Source organism: Carcharodon carcharias, chromosome 15 (assembly GCF_017639515.1).
Source record: "Carcharodon carcharias isolate sCarCar2 chromosome 15, sCarCar2.pri, whole genome shotgun sequence".
Taxonomy (NCBI): Eukaryota; Metazoa; Chordata; class Chondrichthyes; order Lamniformes; family Lamnidae; genus Carcharodon; species Carcharodon carcharias.
In genome coordinates this window covers 20,230,975-20,253,654 of record NC_054481.1, presented here as the reverse complement: position 1 = coordinate 20,253,654, position 22,680 = coordinate 20,230,975, and the positions used below count along the sequence as shown (strand labels likewise).

Sequence of the window (22,680 nt, the reverse complement as noted above, 5' to 3'; positions counted from 1 at the left end):
AGCTTGTAGAGAAGTAATTCTTTTGGAAGATTTTAAAGATTCAGTCCCTTCGGTAGTGAGAACATATGTGGAGGAACAGAGGGTTGATTCTGTAAAACAAGCAGCAGTGATGGCTAATGATTATGAGTTGGTGCATAGAGCTAAACCTTTTTATTGTCACTCTTTTAAATACAAAAAGGATAGAAAGTGGGAAGGCAAAAGGAAGGGAAGTCGTCAGAGAAGAGGAGGAGGAACTGGAAATTTCCAGTAAGTTTTTTTTTCCAGAATAAAAAGGAAGGTGCTTAGGGTAGAAGTAACATTCGAAATTTGAGGTGTTTTCATTGAAATAAAGTGGGGAACATGAAGTCAGTGTGTTGGAAATTGCAGGGAAAATCTGTTGGAATTATTGGGGTGCAGAAAAGTTCTGGAAGTAAAAGTACTGTGGGTTCTGAGATTCAGGCACAGGAAAAAACAGTGATTTGTGAACAAGTAAAACAGGGAGAATCAGTGATAGGGAAAGAAGGGGGAATGCGTTCACAGCTACCCAAGAGAATTCTGAGGTGCAGGTTGCAGAAATGTTTAAAAATTGTGTGTGTGAAGGGAAAGTATTTCTATGTGTACAGGGTGCAGTAGGTAAAGATGTTAAAACTTTAAGAGACTCAGGGGCTAGGCAATACTTAATGTTGTCGGATAGTAGCATTTGTTGTTCAGAGGGAGTAAGGCAGGAACAGGTGATAATAAGTGGGGTTCATGGAGATGCTAAACCTATTCCATTGTAGAAGGTAAATTTAGGGAGTAAGTGGAAAACTGGCTAAGTGAATGTTGGGTGGTGCAAAAATTACCCATTGCAATAGTTCAATTTTTTCTGGGTAATGATATAGCTGGATCACAAATGAGGGTGATGCCTATGATGTTCAAGCAGCCCGTAGAAGTATTTTCAACAGAGGTGTTAGAAGAGAAGCATCCTGGATTGTTTCCAGATTGTGTGATGAGATCACAGGCACACAGGTTGAAGCAAAAAAACAAGAAGGAGAGGAAGTTCAGAGGAAGAAGGTATTGAAATCCAAATAGCAAGCACTGTGTTTGAAAACATTGTTCAGAAAGAGACAAGAGAGGGCAATTCAGCTGAAGTGTTTAACTCAAGACGGTTAATTAAGTTGCAGCAGGAAGATTTACAATTAAAACAGTTACATCAGAAAGCTTACTCGGAAACAGAAGCAAAATGTATTCCCAAATGTTTTTACCTTAAGGGTGATATTTTAATGAGAAAATGGAGGCCGGATTATGTCTCAGCAAATGAAAGCTGGAGGGAGGTACATCAGATTGTTATTCCATTAGGGTATAGAGATGAGATTCTGAGGATTGCTCATGAAATTCCAATGGGAGGACATTTAGGAATTAGAAAGACACAGGCAAAAGTACAGCAACATTTTTATTGGCTAGGATTGCGTAGGGATGTAGTCAAGTTCTATAGAACATGTCACACATGTCAGGCAATAGGGAAACCATAAGCAGTGACTGAGCCAGCACCTTTAATCTCAATATCAGCATTTGAAGAACCTTTCACTAGGGTCATGCTTGATTGTGTAGGAACCGTCCCTAAGACTAAATGTGGAAATCAGTACTTACTGACAATAATGGGTGTGTCTATCAGGTTTCCTGAAATGATAACTTTAAGAAATATTACAACCAAGAAGATTGTGGAAGAGATAACTAATTTTTTTTACAAGATATGTTTACCTAAAGAAATACAATCAGATCAAGCTTCAAACTTTATGTCACATCTGTTTAAGGAAGCAATGAACAGTTTGGGGATACAACACTAAGTCAAAAGCTTATCATCCTGAATCACAAGGAGCTTTTGAAAGATAGCATCAAACTTTAAAAAACTATGATGAGAGTTTACTGTCCAGTTATTCAGAGGATTGGGATAGGGTAGTTCCATTCTTGTTATTTGGTTTTAGAGACACTCCTCATGCATTATCTGGTTTTAGCCCTTTTGAACAACTTAATAGTCATGAGGTAAGGGGACCACTGAAATTAATTTATGAGAAATTGGCGGGTCAAAATCCAAAAACTACTCTCCTGGATTATGTATCAAATTTCAGAGAAAGATCAGACAGAGCATGTCAGTTGGCTAGGGAACATTTAAAGATATCACAGCGAGTGATGAAAGTGAAGGTAGGTAAGAAAGCTAAAGCTTGCTAAAGTTTTATTGCTGGAGAGAAAGTGCTAGTTCTGTTACCAGTACTGAGTGATGCATTAAAGGCAAGATTTAATGCGCCTTACAGGATTGAAAAGAAATTGAGTGAAGTAATTTATTTAATAAATACTCCGGATAGAAGAAAGAAGCAAAGGGTGTATCATGCAAATATGCTTAAAAAACACTTTGACATGGAAAAGGACCAAAAGGAGGTACAAGTGGTAGTAGATGATGAGAAAGGGGTAGAAATGCAGGACTCTGAAATTGATTTTCCTTTAATCAAATTGGATAATGAGGGGTACTTGAAAATTTAAATATAATATTGAGTTATCTTCCAGACAAGTGTCAAAGTGATTTGGAAAAACTATTGCAATCACACAAAGTTATTTGTGGGAACAAGCTGGGGAGGACAGATTTAGCTACATATGATGTATTTTTAGAAGTCTGCTCTTTGATAAGGCAACATCCTTATAGATTAAATCCAGCAAAGTTATCACAAGGATGGAAATAAATTGATTTCATGCTTCAAAATGATATAATTGAGTCTAGTTGCAGTAACTAGAGTTTGCCTGTTATACTGATACCGAAACCAGATGGGACACAAAGACGGTGTGTGGACTATCGAAAGGTGAATGTAGTGATGTACCACGGTTGGAGGATTGCACTGGAGGAATCTAAATTTATCACAAAGATTGACTTGCTAAAAGGATATTGGCAAGAACCATTGTCAGAGAGAGCAAAGGAGATATTAACTTTTGTGACGCTAAATGGGCTATATCAGCTTAAAGTCATGCCATTTGGTATTGAGAATGCACCGGCAACATTTCAAAGACTAACGAACAAAGTAATTGCCGGTCTAAGCAATTGTGTTGTTTATATTGATGACTTAATAGTTTTCAGTCAGACGTGGATAAGCATTTACAGCATCTGGAAGAATTATTTACTCGATTACAAGAAGCTAATTTGGTGATGAACTTGGCTAAAAGTGAATTTGCAAAGGCACAAGTTACCTATCTAAGCCATACCATTGAACCTGGTAAGGTGACTCCAAGAGATGTGAAAGTCAAAGCTATCGTGGACTTCCCAGTGCCAACAACAAAACTAGAAGTTTTGAGCTTTCTGGGCATGAGTGGGTTTCAGCGGAAATTTGTACCAAATGTTAGCAGTGTGGTTGCTCCACTGACTGAACAATTAAAAAGAACAAGAAATTTCAGTGGACACTGGAGTGTCAGAAGGCATTTGAGAGTTTGAAAACCGTATTAACTACGGTTTTCACAGTACACAGTTACACCAAGCAATTTAAGTTGGCCGTTGATGTATGTGATATAGGCATTGGGGCCATACTGTTACAACATGATGACACTGGAATTGAAAAATGAACAGGGTATATTTCATGGAAGTTGAATGCACAACAGAGAAGCTATTCAATATTTGAAAAGGAGACGTTGGGTTTGGTGTTGGCATTGCAGCATTTTGCATCTATGTGGCAAATAATTAATCAGAAACAATTGTTTATACAGACCACAATCCTTTAAAGTTTCTGGACAAATTTCAAGACAAAAATGCAAAGCTATTCAGGTGTAGTTTATTAATGCAACCATTTAATCCACAGATAATTCATATCGCTGGATGAGAGAATCTGATTGCAGACGCGTTATCAGAGTTTGAAGCTTAAAGGGAAAATTATACATTTTAAAACCTGGCCACTGAACTGGAATGATTTCTGCTGATACCAAGGATTTGTATATATATTATGTTAATGAATGCATCTTGTAGTGTAATAGTGTAGTAACTATAGGAGGTAGTGTAAGATGGGTTATTAAAAATGAAGCCGTCTTTTAAAATTAGGATGGTTCATTTCTGAATAAGGAGGGAGTGGCATGAAGAGATATTAATTTCTACAATGTTATTGTAAATTAATTTAAAATAGAGTTTATTGGTGTCTGTGTCCATGGTGTATGTCTTAATTGAATTAAAGCCAGTTGGTCTCGAGGCGTTGATGTATAGAATGAGGTAGGTTTGAAATGGTAATTAAATAAACATGGGGAAGTTTAGAAACATAGGTGTCAAGGGGACAATTTGCATGTTCAAATAAACCATTCAAAAGAATGGGTGAAACTTGCACCTAGCTAGAAGATACCAAGCAATATAAGTGGTGGATGAAAGGATGTTATTGTTAGAAGAGGTAAAGGTAAAAGCCTAGTGATACAACTGAAAATTTACATTCAAAGGATATGTATAAAAGAGAAAGGAGATTGTGGGTAAAGCAGAGGCATTTTATGATCCAACAAGTGTGAGAAGCCTCAAGCTGCTGTCCACAAGCTGAAAGAAACTTATTTTGAATGCGACTGTCCAGGGTGTGCTCCGCCAGGTGTCTGTTTAAATCCATGAGATTTATGTGCTTTACTGGGAGTCTATCTGAGAGTCAAATTAATTAGGGAATTTTTGTAGTTATTATAGTAGTAGATATTATTTGTAGACATATGTATGTGCTTACAATTTTTCTTATATTAGTAAATGTTTATTTAATTTTATAAAAAAATAAACCTGAGACTCAGTGGTCTTATTATTACAGAATTCAAAGCCTGCTTCTCGAAACATACAAATTGCAAAAATTGGTAATGATAGTTGTTTCAATTTTCTCTCTGGGATTTGAACAACTCAACCTTTACCACCAGCTGTGTCATAATAGTATTTGTGTGAATTAGAAAATCAATCATTGTTCCAGAAATGAGACTGGGGTGCTCACTCCTGCACTTCATTTAAACCCAAATGGTCAATTCCTTCTGTGCTAGCCAGGAGGTACACGGAAAGCTGTAAAAATTAATGTGGCCTGGACTTGCCCTGTACGGAGGCCAATAGGTGGCAGAATTGGCTGCCAGGGTCATTCTGCGAGGGTCTTAAGATCGTGAAGGAGGGCGCGATAATAAAAGGAAATTTGCAAGCTCTTTCTGTGTGGGCAGGCCGAAGCAAGAATGCTCCTCCTGGTCATATGAGAAAGTAAATTTTTTTTATAACATAAACAAAAAAGGAAATTTCATATATGTATAAAAATGTCTTCAAAAGAAACAGAAACAACATGGATCTCAGGCAGGAGAAATAAAAAAGAAAGAAATCGCCAAAGAATACATGAATCATCAATTTGGCTACACTGCACCTCAAATTCTGGGCGTAAATTTGTGAATCAACGTAGTCACCAATACTTGTACCTACTGTTCTCTGCTGGAGTCGGAGAAGCAAAGCCATGAGGATGAGTCACCGTGCATGCAGGTGTATTTCTCGAAGTATGGCATCAGAGGTCAAGAAAAATCTGGTGTATTGTAAGTAGACTAACTCCTGAAGCTGTATACACACCCAGCACCCAGTCTGTCCACAGGCACATGCACAGTTTCTTCCACTGCTGGCATCGTGGTTGTGCGTCTGTCAGCTGTGGCAATGCAGGTTTATACCTGTACTGTTTTGTCTAACACAGGCCCAAGCCATTGCCGCCTACAATGACGTCACAGGCACTGCAACTGAATGTGGGGTGAGTGGGCCTTCTGTAGTTGTGGCGTCACCAAACTCAGTCTTGTATGTTCGTGCATAATACACTTAAACCTCACTTTCCTCAATCTTTTTTCCTTGAAATTGGTTGTATGGGAAAAATTTTCCTCCCCGTTGGGGGAGTAAAGTGTGGGAGTGGATGCAGGTGGGCATGCCTCTGATTGGCGCCCCCAATCGGGGGCACACCGCCATCTTACTTGGGCGGGCCAATTAAGGCCCGCCCAGCGTGACATCCGCTCAGAAGCACTATGTGCTCCCTGTGCGGGCGGGGGAGAGGGGGATTCCCTCAGCCGGGAGTGCGCTCTTCCGCACACGCGCGCGAAAGAGCACACAGATCTCCCTGAGGCTAAGTGCTGCCTTAGGGAGATCGGCTTGGAATTAAAATTTTTAATACAAATGTTAAAAAAATTTCCCTGACATGTCCCCTCATGTGACATAGCAGCAATGATTACATCTGGTAATGAAATCAACAAGCCCTTTAAATTTTAGAATGTTTAATTTCCTTACATTAAAGCATTGGTTCCTGATAATTTGCAAGGAAATGGAATTATAATTCCTAAAACTGATTACTGTAGAACAGCTTTACACCAAATGGCTCAGACACCCGAAGAGTCAATTGCTTTAAAGGAAATGAAAGAGATTTGTAGAACCCTTGAGTTAGACTTCTAACCACTCTAGAATGGTTAAAATTACATCTAACATCAATGATTATATATTTTTAATCAATGGGCTAAATTTTAGTTACAGCTTTTTTACTTTGGGCAGAATTTTCTGCCTTTCGGGCAAGTGGTGCGGGAGTCGGTGCAGATTCGATCGCTGCCCGCGATCGGGTCCTTGCTGCCATTTTAGCATGAATCACGGCTCCCGAGGACAGCAGGAGTGGGCGGGCAGCGGTGCAACTGGAATGACTGCTGGGTCCAATGGCAACCCGGAGGCCTGTTTTAAAAAGTTGCTGCAGCCTTTCAAAGGCTGCGAATCATGGCTAGTGGAAGGGCTCCCCAGAGCGCTGCTGGTGAGCAGGCCTGGCAGCAGGGTAGGGCAGGGGAGCACTGTGCTCCTCATTTATCTGATGATTGCCTTGCTGCCCTCCTCGAGGAGATGGAAGCACAGTGGGAGGTGCTCATACCCCAGGACGGGAGAAGGAGGCCCCCACACATGACCAAACATGCCTGGGAGGTGGTGGCAGAGGTAGTGAGCTCCTGCGACGTGGTGCAGCGCACCTGGATCCAGTGTCGCAAGCACTTGAATTACTTGTTGCACTCAGGAAGGGTGAGTACCATGTTGGCATTGGTCACTTAACCCAACAGGCAGGCTTTCCCCCTGGCGCCCGCCACCCCCAAAGTCTGAGTGTAGTGACTGCACTGAATCACTGACAGCATACGTCCTTCGCTGGATGGGCCAGCAGATATTGCCCATGCTGAGGTCACCCTCAGAGGGTGGTGAAGAGATGAGTTCTGCACCCACAGCATGTGGTACACTGAGACCCACATATACTGTTTTGGGGGCAACCTGGAGGAGCTGAGTAGTGCTGGAGCTCCAGGACATGTCAAAGTCAGGGTGATGACATTCTGGGAGGGGTGATTCAAGGTGGCGTGGCACCAATCGATCTGCTGTCCTCTGCACTCCACGTGCTTGCGCCTCCTTGCAATCAAAGATTAGACCATGTGGTGCCTAATGTGATCTAGGCAGCATTTGGCCAAGGGGTTGGGGAGGTGGGGGGTGGGAGACAGGCCTAGCATCTTTGTGTGAGTGTTTGGCAGCAGTGGGGCGAGGAGGCACTGAAGCCCTGCAATGTCCCACTCTGGTTGGGGTGGGCCATCTGCGAAGAGAGTCCAGGTACAATTAGCACTAATCAATGCTCCTTGTCTCCTTTTCAGGAGAAGAATGGACATAATGTCGCCGAGCAGGTGAGAACTGGCGGAGGACCGGCCCAGTTGGCGATTCTCAGCTGCTTTGAGCAGGAGTCCCCAGATTTGGAGAGGCGCCATGCGCCCAGGTCCACTGGTGTTGATGAGGCTGGGGTGCCACGGGCAGGTATGATTACCCAGCAGTGAGGTCACCATTGTTCTCCCAACAGCCATGGAAGTGCTGAATGTTCAGTGATTGAATTTTGCAACATGGCTTGACCATTGCTTATGGAAGGATGAGTGCATAATGATCTGGGGGACAGGGATACACATTGACATTGTCTCCATGTTAACTGCTCCAATGTCCTTGTTCTTCCTTTCAGCATCAGCGGAGCTGGGCCGGGAGGAGGAGCAGCAGGGGCCCCCTGTCACACCTGAGTGCCCTGAAGTCACGGACCCACCAGCGTCACACCATCTCTGCCAGGCAGGCACCAGCGCAGATACTAGCACCTCAGTGGGAATTAGAACATCAGCTAGTGTCCCGGGGCACAGCGGTGAGGGCACTTCACAGTCACTGGAGGAGCTGGCAAAGACAGAGAGTGCCCATAGCGCCAGCAGTCGGAGAACTGCTGGGGACCAAGCACATGCTCAGTCGATGCCTAATGTTGTGCCTCTGGAGTTGTCTGTGACACAGCAAACGCAGAAAGTGCAGCAGGGTGTGCGGGAGCATCTGGTGGAGGTACATGAGGCTATGCTTGGCTTGGTGTCCGTGGTGGAGGAGTCTATGCGGACCATCGCCGAAGCAATGAGCCTCATGGCCAAGCGCCATGCGTCCTCTATAGAGAGAGTGGTGACTCTCGTGGAGAGGCTCCTCCAGGAGACCAATCAGGGCTTCCTGGGGATGCGCTTGGACCAGCAAGCCCTCACCTCAGGATTGACCTCAGCTGGTCAGTGCCAATGTGGGAGATGGTCTGGGCACCAAATTTCCCAGCTCGGTGCCCATCCATCCACAGTAAGCGTAGAGGTCCAAAGAGACCTCACATCAGCGCAGCAGCTGCCTGTTGTCTCTGCGGGCACTTCTCAGGGTGCTCCGGGTGAGGGCGGAGCTCCTCCACCCTTCTGCCAGTGACTGTTGCATCTGGCGAGGCTGCAACAACTGGGGACCTTGCACAGGATGTAGGCGCCGTGGGAGCTGCCTGGGTACCTTGCACAGACTCACAGGTTTGTAAAATCAGCATCCTGTAATCACACACTATCTGCACATTCATGGAGTGGAAGCCCTTCCTGTTGACGAAGGCACTAGGCTCACCTGCTGGCGCCTTGATAGCCACATGTGTGCAGTCTATTGCACCCTAGAAGTGGGGGAAGCCAGTAATGGCTGCGAAGCCTCTGGCTCAGTGTGTCTGGCTTGCCTGGTCCCAACAGAAGTGGATGAAGGTCAATGCATGCCTGAACAGAGTAACCTGTTTGATACAAGTATGGACAGCTGATTGGGAGACACCGCAGAGATAACCCACCAACACCTGGAAGGATCCAGAGGCAAAGAAGTTGAGGGCAGCTGAGACCTTTAGAGCCACTGGCATGGGGTGTCCACCCACAAAGTTCGCAGAGATCTCAGGATCAATCATCTGACAGATATAGTTGACTGTCTCCCTTGAGAGATGGAGCCTCCTTCAGCACTGCACCTCAGACGTATTTAGGTAGCTGCTTTGCTGCCTGTATACCCTGGCAGCAAATTAGTGTTGTCTTCTGCGGCCCCTTCTGCCATGGACTACCTCTTGTCCCTGCACCCCTTGTGCCTATCCTCCCCTGGGGGCTGAATGTCACTCCTGGCCTCCTCCCCCTTCTAGCCCTCCCTTTCTCCTCAGAGGTGGTGCCTCCAGTGGAGAGTTTAGCTCCCATTCCTAGGCTAAGGGAAGGCTTCCTGAAACCTGAAGGCCCAAAGAAGATTCCTCACTACAGAGTGCGGACCTGAAGGTTGTTAGACCAGACAGAGCAGCTGGTATGCGTTTTGAAGTATTGCAGATCACATGGGCAAGTATCAGTAACTTTGAAAAAACAGTATTTGACTGAGCACACCCGTGACCCCGCTGAGCCCTCTTAGCCCGCCCGTGGATGAGGTTTATACGAATGTGTCCTACCTGCCTGCTTGTTGCACCCATGCGCTGACCTGAAGATCGCACGGGGGCTGAAAAATCGCCATTGATTGGCGCCTCAAAATCCTTAAGTGGCCCGTTAATTAATGGCGGGTGTGCAACGGATATCATCGCGCACCCAACCAACGAAATATTGCAATGGTATGCGGTGATGTCGGGGCACTCGCCCGACGTTACTGCGCATCATTTTACATGTGCCTTGACCCCGAACGCCAAAAGGAAAATTCTAACCTTTAAATTCTAATGTCAAGTTTAGCTGTTTAATTCGACAAACATAAACTGTATCGGTTATTATTGGTTCTTAATTCTCAATTTGTTGAATCTGGAATCTGCTGACTGTAAAGTTCAAAATGTGTATTAATGTTTTCTTGTAACGCTTAAATGGTCAGTATACATGAGGTACATTTGCAGAAGTTTCAACTTGGCCTAGCCCATATTCATCTGGCTAGTTAGCTGTACTGGTGGCATACTATTGGGCACCCCAGTTATTTTTGAAACTCAAAGCACACTTTCAGACACACATTTTCACTGAAACATTAATGAGCTATTTCAATTTTGCATATGTTACAAAAGCACGCAGTTAGTGAAAGCTTACACTGCTAAAATTCTGAATGTTCAGTTAATTTCTTTGTCCTCCATTGCATTGTTAAATGTTTATTCAATGCAATTTACTCATGCATACTGTTACTTATTTGTACATGTTACTGCAACTGTAGAAGCGATTTTAATTAGCATAATAAATGTTCAAAGCGATAACATAATTACTAGTGCCTCCAGGAACAAAGGAAGTCAGGTACAATTTACTCTATCTATAGTAACTGCATTTAACAAGATCTAGACAGATATAAGCAGAAACATTATGACTTTGCATCCTATTTTCAATTCATTCTGATTTGCTTCTCAAAATAACTCCAACTTCAAACACAATGATTCTTAGCGTCTGTTTCTTAAGTTACAGTAATGAAGATTTAAGCAGAGTTGCACTGAAACAGCCCTGCAATGTTTTGTACAATGCAGTGATAACTGGATTGGTGCACTGCAACATACCTCCAATGTGCAAGACAAAGCAGTGACAGGGCAGAGATTTTCCCCATATTGAAAGTGTTACAAGAAACTGAAGAGTGGCAGCAGAACTCCTCACAATGGTTAACAGAAACCCATCAATGGAGTCATATTGGCCTGCACCATCAGGAATCTATCGCCATTGAAATATAACTAGCATTACACACTTGCCCCTTGCTTTTCCCATTTGTACCATAAAAGGTGTTATTATTAAAGTGTTTGTTTTTCTTCCTGACTTATTAGCTTGATAGGTGCTGTGGTTCAAATACTGATATCTGATGTATTAAGAAAACTGCTCTGATATCAAAATATTTCTTTTAACAACAACTAGCTTCTCTACCACATTCTTTGCATGCAAGAAAATGTCTAAAATGACCTTCCAAACAGGAGGACAGAGAAACAGAATGGCACAGCCAGAATTCTGGTTGCAGACTGCCTTGTACACCTTCTCAACTGGGAACAACACAGAGCATAGTGACTCCACCTTGTAGGAGAGAAAAACAGCACAAACTATGTAAAAGAATGCAAAGTTTACTCCGTTTATCTTTATAACTGTCAGGAACGATGTAGTTACAATTAAGATCATCGGCCGGATTTTATGCAGCCTATTGTGGCAGGAACCATGGTGGACAAGCCCACTTAATCACGGGAAAGGCCCTGCATTATTTCCCGCAACAGCAAAATCTCCAACCCCACTGGCCAATTAAGTCAGAGGGCAGAAGGTTCTGATGTTGGATTCTTGTCCACCAGTAGCACAATGTCAGTTAAGCTCATTAATGAGCGATTGGCAACCATTATCCCTGAGCACTCCACAATTTGGTGGTGGATCAGGAATTAAATGGGAGTCACATGGCTTTCCTGTGCCCCCCCCAAAAGCTGCCCAACAAACCCAGTGCCCTCCCAGGAGGTCCCTCGTTATCAGGCACTCTCTGCCCAATCCAGCCTTGGGAAGTGGTGGTGGGGGTGAAGGGGTATGGGGGCGCAGAGAAGAAGTGCTGCACTGAAAGCCAACTCCTGACCTTGTCTCCTTGACTCCTCCGTCCTCCCCGCTTGCAACTCCCACCCACGATTCCCATCTCATCCTCACTCACCTTTGGTTTGGGGACCCTCGACAATCCCAGGCCTCTGGTGAGTGAATTGATAGCAGCTGCCACTGCGCCCAGTAGCGCTGATGGCAATAAGGAGCTGTTGGCCTCTGATTGATTAGCAGCTCTCGGTGGGAGGGAATTCCACTGCTGGAGTCCTTAATCCTGGGGAAGGCCCAACGGTGGACAATTAACTGCCTGGCGGGCACTTAGTGCCATTGGGCCTCCCTCATTGAACAGACAGGGATTCCCTGCCAGTTTCCCAACTGGTATGTGAGATCCCCGTCAGGCTGACTAAATCCAGCTCTGTGATCCCAGTCCAACTGTAGCCTGCAGCCTTAAGTATAACTGACTGGCTGAAATCCAGCTGTAAAATACAGTGAAATTTGTGAAATCTACCTGTGTTCCTCCATGTATATAACTAAGTATTAGTGTGCAATCTATTTTTAAAATCAACATTATTTAGTTAAGTAAAGAAAATTTTAAAATCCTGAAACTTTTACAAAGCAGATGAGGGCCACAAAACCTTCCAGCACACACCAGCATAGTTCTGACAGAAGTCTGTCAGAAGGTTTCCAAATCAATACAAAACGTGTTTACAGCAGACCTTGAACTTTCATATTGGTTTTTATACAGCATTGATAAAGTGACCTGCTATAACTCTGCAAACTGTGTGTCCTACAGTGTCCAAGGCCCCACCATCTTCAGCTGCTTCATCAACGCCCTCCATCATAAGGTGAGAAATGGGGATGTTCACTTTGAATGAAATTGAACACTGTGCAATCATGTCCATATGCAGCAACATTCAGGCTTGGGCTGAGAAGTGGCAAGTAACATGAATGCCCCAGAAGTGCAAGGCAATGACCACCTCCAACAAAAAAGAATAAGCCATCTCCCCTTGACTTTAAACAGGATTACGATTGTTGAATCTCCCAGTATCAACAGCTGGGGAGCCAGGGTGGGGGAGCGGGTGGTGTGGGGCGGGGATGGGTGTCACCATTGACTACAAACTTAACTGAACCAGCCACATAAATGCTGTGGCTACAAGAGCAGGTCAGAGACTGGAAGCTCTGTGGCGAGTAACTCAGCTTTTGAATCCCAAAACCCTTTCCACCATCTACAAATCACAAGTCAAGAGTGTAATGGAACAACCTCCACTTGCTTGGATGAATGCAGCTCCAAAAACACCATCTGGGACAAAACAGTCCATTTCAACACCCCATCTACCACCTTAAACATTCCTCCCTCCACCACCACGCACCATGGCTGTACTACACAACATCTACAAGATGCACGGCAGCAACTCCTTAAGGCTTCTTCTATGTTGTTCCTTCATCATCACTAGGTGAAAATCCTGGATCTGTATAACTGACAGCACTATGGTTGTACCAAATCCAAAAGGATTGCAGTGGTTCATGAAGGTGGCTCACCACCACCTTATCAAAGATATTATGGATGGGCAATAAATGCTCATGACACCAACATCCCACCAATTAATAAAAAATAAACTTTGGTGGGGTTTGAACTGAGTCAACAATGGTTGAATTCTGTCATCTATAGCAGGATTGAAGGCCCAAAAGATTTCATGCCCAAAATATTCCCTTTCTTCAATCAGCAGAAGAAAATCCAGTCTTGAAACTTAGCAGTGACTTCCAAGCTATACACGAACAAAACCTTGTAAAAGTCGAGGGAGAATCACTTACTATCAGCTGTGCTAAAGTCAATACAGAAGTCAGAAATAATATACATCAATTCTGAAAATAAAAGGAAATCGTAGACTTACTAGGAACTCTATTAATGGCTCTTAATGGCCTGAGAACCCGGACAGTTCGGATTGCTGAGAGACTTGCATTGTGGCCATCCAGTGAATATTCCAGCATCCTAGGATCAAAAATATATGTATATTCATATATATTTATCATTCAAACCATGTTAAATGTTGTTATTCAAAACTATTTTGAGAAAATAATCATTTTTTTCTGTGAAAATGTTCCTTTGAAGGTATGCTTGCCCATTACACTGCTCAAGACAGATGCTTATCCATTATCAGGGGTAATTTTCTGGCTTTGAGCTCCTGACAGTGCTTTGCTTGCCTAAGTCAAATATAATAGTCAAGGCACATTCATTTGTGATTAGCATATAAATACTACATCTTGAACACGTAGTAGTTACTGATGGTTTATAAACATTGCACAGTAAAAGTTTCAAATTATTTTAGTAATTATACCAATTGATGTAAACAAACAAGAATAAATTGATTTACCTGGAAAAACTCAGCAGGTCTGGCAGCATCGGCGTAGAAGAAAAGAGTTGACGTTTCGAGTCCTCATGACCCTTCAACAGAACTGATTGAATATTAGAAGAGGGGTGAAATATAAGCTGGTTTAAGGTGGGGGAGGGGGGGGGGAAGAGAAGTTGGGGGGGTGCAGGTGGTGTGGTTGTAGGGATAAGCAAGCAGTGATAGGAGCAGATAATCAAAAGATCTCACAGACAAAGGAACAAAGAAGTGTTGAATGTGGTGATATTTTCTAAACAAATGTGCCAATTAAGAATGGATGGCAGGGCACTCAAGGTACAGCTCTAGTGGGGGTGGGGTGGAAAGACTAGCAGGGCATACAAGATTTAAAAATAATGGCTCCACAACAACGCTCCATTAACTCATCGACACCAACACCCATCTAGGACCCTCCACCCCTGCCTGTCCCTCTGTCCCCACCCCCACCAGATCCTTTTACCCACCTCCAATATTCTCCATCCACCTGGACCCCTCCCTCTGAATTCTTCTCTTGATCTTTTCATTGAGAACTGTCGGCGTGACATTAGTCATCTCAATTTCTCTGCTCCTCTCACCCATTCTAGTCTGTCTCTCTCTGACCTTACTGCACTCCGTTCTCTCAGGTCCAACCCCAACATTGTCATCAAACCCGCTGACAAGGGTGATGCTGTTGTTGTCTGGCACACTGACCTCTACCTCGCAGAGGCTGAGCGTCAACTCGCAGACACTTCCTCCTACCTCTCCCTGGACCATGACCCCACCATTGAACATCAAGCCATTGTTTCCAGGACTGTCACTGACCTCATCTCCTCTGGAGATCTTCCTCCCACAGCTTCCAATCTGATAGTCGCCCAACCTCAGACGGCCCGCTTATACCTCCTACCCAAAATCCACAAACAGAACTGTCCTGGTAGACTGATCGTGTCAGCCTGTGCTGCCCCATGGAACTCATTACTCGTTATCTTGACTCCCTTCTCTCCCCTTGTCCAGTCCCTTCCCACTTACATCCGTGATTCCTCTGACATCTTACATCACATCAACAATTTCCAGTTTTCTGGCCCCAACCGCTTCCTCTTCACCATGGACGTCCAATCCCTCTACACCTCCATCCCCCACCAGGATGGTCTGAGGGCCCTTAGCTTCTTCCTTGAACAAAGGCCCGAACAATCCCCATCCACCACTACTCTCCTCCGAAGGCTGAACTTGTTCTCACACTGAACAATTTCTCCTTTAACTCCTCTCATTTTCTCCAAATAAAAGGTCTGGCTATGGGTACCCGTATGGGCCCCAGCTATGCCTGTCTCTTTATGGGGTTTGTGGAACATTCCTTGTTCCAGTCCTACTCCGGCCCCCTTCCACAACTCTTTCTCCGGTACATCGATGATTACTTCGGTGCTGCTTCATGCTCTCGTCAGGACTTGGAAAAGTTTATTAATTTTGCTTCCAATCTCCACCCCTCCATCATTTTCACATGGTCCATCTCTGACACTTCCCTTCCCTTCCTTGACCTCTCTGTCTCAATTTCTGGTGATAGACTGTCCACCAATATACATTACAAGTCTACCAACTCCCACAGCTACCTCGACTACAGCTCCTCACACCCCGCTTCCTGTAAGGACTCCATCCCATTCTCTCAGTTCATTCGCCTCCGTAGCATCTATTCTGATGATGCTACCTTCAAAAACAGTTCCTCTGACATGTCCTCCTTCTTCCTTAACCGAGGTTTTCCACCCACGGTCGTTGACAGGGCCCTCAACCGTGTCCGGCCCATCTCCCGCGCATCCGCCCTCACACCTTCTCCTCCCTCCCAGAAACATGATAGGGTCCCCTTTGTCCTCACTTATCACTCCACCAGCCTCCGCATTCAAAGGATCATCCTCCGCCATTTCCGCCAACTCCAGCATGATGCCACCACCAAACACATCTTCCTTTCACCCCCCTCCCCCCCAGCGGAATTCCGTAGGGATCGTTCCCTCTGGGACACCCTGGTCCATTCCTCCATCACCCCCTACTCCTCAACCCCTACCTATGGCACCTCCCCATGCCCACACAAAAGATGCAACACCTGCCCCTTCACTTCATCTCTCCTCACTGTCCAAGGGCCCAAACACTCCTTTCAAGTGAAGCAGCATTTCACTTGCATTTCCCCCAACTTAGTCTACTGCATTCATTGCTCCCAATGTGGTCTGCTCTACATTGGAGAGACCAAATGTAAACTGGGCGACCGCTTTGCAGAACACCTGCGGTCTGTCCGCAAGGAAGACCCAAACCTCCCTGTCACTTGCCATTTTAACACTCCACCCTGCTCTCTTGCCCACATGTCTGTCCTTGGCTTGCTGCATTGTTCCAGTGAAGCCCAATGCAAACTGGAGGAACAGCACCTCATCTTCCGACTAGGCACTTTACAGCCTTCCAGACTGAATATTGAATTCAACAACTTTAGATCTTGAACTCCCACCTCCATCCCCACCCCCTTTCCGTTTCTTCCCCCTTCCTTTTGTTTTTTCCAATAATTTATATAGATTTTTATTTTCCCACCTATTTCCATTATTCTTAAATCTTGTATGCCCTGCTAGTCTCTCTACCTCACCCCCACTAGAGCTGTACCTTGAGTGCCCTGCCATCCATTCTTAATTAGCACATTCGTTTAGAAAATATCACCACCTTCAACACTTCTTTGTTCCTTTGTCTGTGAGATCTTTTGATTATCTGCTCCTATCACTGCTTGCTTGTCCCTACAACCACACCTCCACCACCCCCACTTCTCTCCCCCCACTCCCCACCTTAAACCAGCTTATATTTCGCCCTCTTCTAATATTCAATCAGTTCTGTTGAAGGGTCATGAGGACTCGAAACGTCAACTCTTTTCTTCACCGCCGATGCTGCCAGACCTGCTGAGTTTTTCCAGTTAATTCTGTTTTTGTTTTGGATTTCCAACATCCGCAGTTTTTTGTTTTTATAAGAATAAATTGATCCTCTTCTAAACTGATGACAAATTCACTTTTCAATGCAATAAAAATCAGTCAGTTTCTATGACAGGTGTGAAATACAGGTAAATAGGTCATTGTGATTTGTGACAGTTAAAACAAAGAAAGGAGAGAAAAATTGAGCCACCTATGTGTGATCCTGAGAAAAGCAGAACTGAAAAGTGAATAGTCAAGCATTTTACAGACTGCTGATAATGACTTTTATTACATTCACTGTTGTCTGCAGCAGTGTACATTTAAAAGATCCTAGCTGGCTAGAGGTATCCTTGTTGTGTTGTCTGCTTTGTTTAATCTCTGTCGATAAATCCAGTTGGTTAATTTGTAATAAAAGACTTATTGAGTGTGGTTTTTGATAGTATTGTTTGCTGGAGTAGCTTACAGACACACATATGAACAGAGAAACTTTGTGCAATCTTCAAAAGCTAATAGTCCTGAAAAAGTTGCCAGTTCAGAAAGATTGTTGATAATAGGCTTTGTGACATGCAAAGTTGGGGGTTTACACTGAAATGGGCTGTGGCATGGACAGGTGATAACTTAAGCTGTAAGTATTTATTTTCTTTTATGCGATGTGGGAATCGCTGGCAAGGCCAGCATTCATTGCCTAATGTGCTTTTAGGATTAAGGGATTTTGATCCAGTGACAGTGAAGGAACGATGATATAGTTCCAAGTCAGAACCATGAGGGGAACTTGCAGGTCGTGGTGTTCCCATCTTCTAGGTGGTAGAGGTTACAGGTTTGGAAGGTGCTGTTGAAAGTTGCTGCAATGCATCTTGTATATAGTACATACTGCTGCCACTGTGCATCAGTGCTGGAGGGAGTGAATGTTTGGGTTGACGGAAGAGGTGCCAATCAAGCAGGCTGCTTTGTCCTAGATAGTCTGCAGCTTCTTGAGTATTGTTGGAGCCGCATTCATCCAGGCAAGTGGACAGTATTCCATCATACTCCTGACTTGTGCCTTGCAGATGGTGGACAGGCATTGAGCAGTCAGGAGATGAGTCAGGAGAACTCACCACAGAGCTCCCAGCCTCTGACCTGCTCTTGTTGCCAGAGCATTTAGATGGCTGGTCCAGTTTCTGATCAATGGTAAACACCAAGTATGCCCAATATTATTGCAGGACACAAGTCCTAAAACACAAAAGTACAATTTGCAATATATGCTGAATTTAGAAATTACTAAAGGGATTGTAATAATAAAGAAAAAAGGTTTATTTTCTACTTATATATTTTGGAGTCCACAGCAATGTTGCCTTTCAAACCAAAAACAGTTTATCCTAGAAGAGTTGAGACATTTCTAGTATGAAAATAAAAATAGTTTAACAACAAAATAAATGGGCTAATGTCCTCCCAATGAAATGGCAGAGGAATGTCAAACAAAAATGTTCATTGTTTGTCTGCTCTTATTGCCAACATTTTAGCCCATGTTTCCTTTTTGAACTTTCTACCAGAAGTAAAATTCGTTATGCCATTTAAAACACAAAGGTAAGTCCATAAAGTGTATCTTCCAGGAATAAGAGCCGAACATTGTGCTTTAAGGGGCATCTGCCCATTTGTGCCCGTTCTGGGGTGGCCTCTATACACTTACTGATTATTAATGTAAATCCTCATTTACAAGCAAGGATGATAATCACTTTATTACATGGGGTTTGGGCTCTTTCTTGAGTTTCCCCACAGAAAGATTATATTTCCGGACTCTGGAAATTCCACTGGTGCAGTAACAACAAAGTTTCGCCAAACTGATTCCTAGGATGGCGGTAATTGTCCTATGAAGAAAGATTTGAGGAGGCTGGGCTGGTATTCTCGAGAGTTTAGAAGCATGAGAGGTAATCTCATTGAAACGTACAAAAATCTTACAGGGGTCCACAAGGTACTCACAGGAAGGATGTTTATCCTGGCTGGTGAGTCTAGAACCAGGGAAACAGTCTCAGAATAAGGGGTAGGCCATTTAGGACTGAAATAAGGAAGAATTTCTTCACTCAGAGGGTGGTAAATCTTTGGAATTCTCTATTGCAGAAGGCTGTGGAGGATAAGTCATTAACTATGTTCAAGACAGAGACCGAAGGCATCAAGGGAAATGGGGATGGTGCGGAAAAATGCCACTGAGGTAGAAGACCAACTATTATCTAATTGAATGCTAGCTGCAGGCTCAAGGGGCCAAATGGCCCACTCCAGCTCCCATTTCCTAAGGTCTTATGTTCCTCTGTCTGCAACAAGTGTTAAAGAATAAAATCCCTCCTAAGGTCTTATGTTCCTATGTCTGCAACAAGTGTTAGAGAAAAAAATCCCTACAGTAGCCAGGCATTGCCCAGAATGTTCCTCTGAGGAAATTAAGTTTTAAAAAGCTTAATTTAAGGAGTTCATTCTATATAACCTGTTTGGGGACAAGTGTGAAACAAAAGCGTCTTGTGACTTCAATTCTCAAAAATTCTCAGCCTATCTTAACACTTGACTGCCTCAAGTTTGTATGAAACAAAAACAGAAAATGTTGGGAAAACTCAGCAAGTCTGACAGCATCTGTGGAGGGAGAAACAGAGTTAACAATTCAAGTCCGTATAACCCTTTTCAGAGCTACAGAGAAGTAGGAATGTGACGAAATTTCTACTGTTTAAGCGGGGAGGGTGGAGCAGGTGAAGCTGGATAGAAGGCCAGTGACAGGTGGGGGCAAAGGAGAAATTGACAAAGATGTCATGAACAAAAGGACAAAGGAAGTGTTAATGGTAGTGGTAAGGGCTAAACAAGTTGCTGATATTGGCATTAAGATAAGAAAGCAGAAGGTGATAATAGCAGGACAAGGGCAAGCACTCTGAAAAGAACAACATGAATAAGTAATAGATGGCCCTTGTGGGGGTGGGGTGGGGGGAGGGGGCAGTGGTGGGGGGAAAAGGGATGGAAAATGGAATATGGGGGGATTATAAAAAGGGGGTAAAACAATGAATAAATGAATTAAAATAAAAATGAATAACAATAAAGTGGATAAAAAACAAAAATGAATTTTGCAAAAAAAGGATAAAAAAGGGTGTCGATAGAGGAGAAAGTTCATGGTCTGAAGTTGTTGAGCTCAATGTTAAGTCCGGAAGGCTGTAAAGTGCCTAATTGGAAGATGAGGTGATGTTCCTCCAGTTTGCGTTGGACTTCACTGGAATATTGCAGTAGGCCAAGGAAGGATAGCGGGAGTGAGAGCAGGATGGTGTGTTGAAATAGTAAGCAACAGGAAGGTCTTGCTCATGTTTGCAGATACACCAAAGGTGTTCCACAAAGCGGCCACCCAGTCTGCGTTTGGTCTCCCCAGTGTAGAGGAGGTTACATTGGGAGTTGCGAATGCAGGAGACCAAGTTGAAGGAGGTGCAAGTGGAGTGCTGCTTCACCTGAAAGGAGTGTTTAGGCCCTTGGATGATGAGGAGGTAAAGGGGCAGATATTGCACCTTCTGCGATTGCTTGGGAAGTTTGTATGTAATCAGCTGTGGGAGAAAAAAGATGATTTTATCAGCCTTTGGCTAACCTCTGAACGTGTTCTAATTGGTTCCAGCGGTTTCCAGTTGTACCTAACAGTGACCTGATTAGAAGTTGTCAATATGAACTAATCACAGTGAGAAGAGCAACATTTTCTTGTGAAATGCTGCCAAAATGACAAGTTGAAAAACTGATGCTTGGCATGGATATGGAGAACAAAACAGAGCTGTGGGAACCGGTGATCTGTAATTGTGAAAGTTGTAAGAAGGTGAAGGTTTCTGCAGGGAGAAAATGCAACTGCAGGGCTGAAATTTCTGGTTTACGTGGGATATTATGGTAAACGAGGCAAGACCACTATAACAGGAATATCTTATTAAAATACTCTTAAATCATATCACATTGGTGGTCAGAAATTGAAACAACCTGCACCATCACAAAGGCTAACCTACTTGCCTTTTTCGAAGAAGTGATATTCCAAGTGGACTACCCTAACTTTTGACCCAACTCCCGCAAAAATAGATTAAATTCAAATTAACTGGATTCAAAGTAAAATTGAAGAAGAGGTAAGAAATTGGCAAACAGATACCTCTGAATAATCCATGGATAGCATTGAAATGGTTTAACGAGAAGTTAAAAGAGATTTGGACAATTTAATCTATTTGTCACTCAATCTATCTAAGCAAACAGAATGCTAACCTCTGGGAGAAGTGACCTTATAGATTTATAAAAAATAGTATTATGGTTTATAAAAGATAGGACCAATTTTCATCTCCAGGTATAAATCAGTTCCCTGTTCGGTTTGCATTGTTTTAACACACACCCATGTTAAATCTTAAGTACCAATAGCATTTAATTTTTGAAACTTATTTTCTCAATTATTCATAAATTCAGATGCAAACATTGATGGGTATAGGGTGATATGTTTTGCCAAAACGTGGAGCAGCAGGATTTAGTAGAAGGCCAGGATGAAGGAAAAAGGATCCCAAAGTGCAAGGACAAGTCTGTAGACAAGTGACAGCCCAGCACCCACACACCCCTACCCTCCCGCATTTTAATGGTATTTAAATTGAGGTGGTGCTGCATGAGATGCTTGCAGAGATGATTTTCCTCTGTGCCACTCTGGCAAGTCAGTATTGCATGTCTACAGAAAGTGCTGACAAGTTTGAGACCAGAATTGGCCTTCCGTGTCCCTGCACATGGATCCATGCTGCACGGTTGCTGGAAGGATCCTTGCAACAGATCACACAGCTCAGCATTTGACTCTCTTGTTGATCCAGACACTGAAATACTAGGACACCATGATCATTCTTAGATAAGTTTGCAAGGGGCCACAGATATGGTTGTTGATATCTTGGCAACTAAAACCAAACAGACAATGTTGGCTCCTGATCACTCTGCCTTCTTTTATGCAGCATCACACAAAGCATGGCATGCAGTGATAGCAGTTCTTCTGAAGAATCTTCCACCATAGAGATTAGTCAATTATACATATCGAATTGTGGTGCAACCAGTTTCTTCTGTGGCACAGGTGTTTTGGGAACAGGAGCCTGCAACAACACCTACCAAATTATGAATGTGACCAATTTTTCCAGATATCATAAGGAGGGTCTGAGCAGGGGGCATTCAGCAACTCTTGAGCAGCCTGAAGTGCCTGGCAATCTTCCACAGACTCCTTCACCTTCTTTGAACATAACAGCTGAAAGGAGCTATATTGGCAAACCCTCTGTTCCAATAAAAAGAACTTAGGTCAAAAAGGACATATTACATATGCTCAAGAAAGTCTAAATGCTAAATAAAAATAAAATTACAATGTAAGAGGCTTCACTGACTTACATTAAAAATCTTTGCAGCTTTTAAAGGCCTCTGCAAGCAGGTCCATTTGAGGCCTCCTTCTGTCAAGTTTCCACGAACATTTCTAATATTGATTTTTTTTAAAGAAAAAACTACTAACCCTGCCATTACAATGAAGAAATCCAGGCGATTCCATGTATCTCCCAGGTAACACTTCTGCCCAAATATTCCAAGAGCCACCATCTTTGTGACCATTTCCACAGCAAAGAATGCAAAAATAAAGTCATCAAACGCCTGATGGTTTA

General features: G+C 43.5%; 1 protein-coding gene across 1 annotated transcript in view; it reads right to left on the bottom strand.

Annotated features, from left to right (window-relative positions):
• The window catches only part of LOC121287977 (voltage-dependent T-type calcium channel subunit alpha-1H-like), a 617,188-nt gene that overhangs the window by 288,021 nt on the left and 306,487 nt on the right, over positions 1-22,680 (bottom strand). The window contains exons 3-4 of the mRNA XM_041206154.1: positions 22,536-22,669; positions 13,659-13,756 (exon numbers count right to left, since the gene is read on the bottom strand). Coding sequence (XP_041062088.1) covers positions 13,659-13,756; positions 22,536-22,669 — 232 coding nt within the window. The remainder of the gene's footprint in view (positions 1-13,658; positions 13,757-22,535; positions 22,670-22,680) is intronic.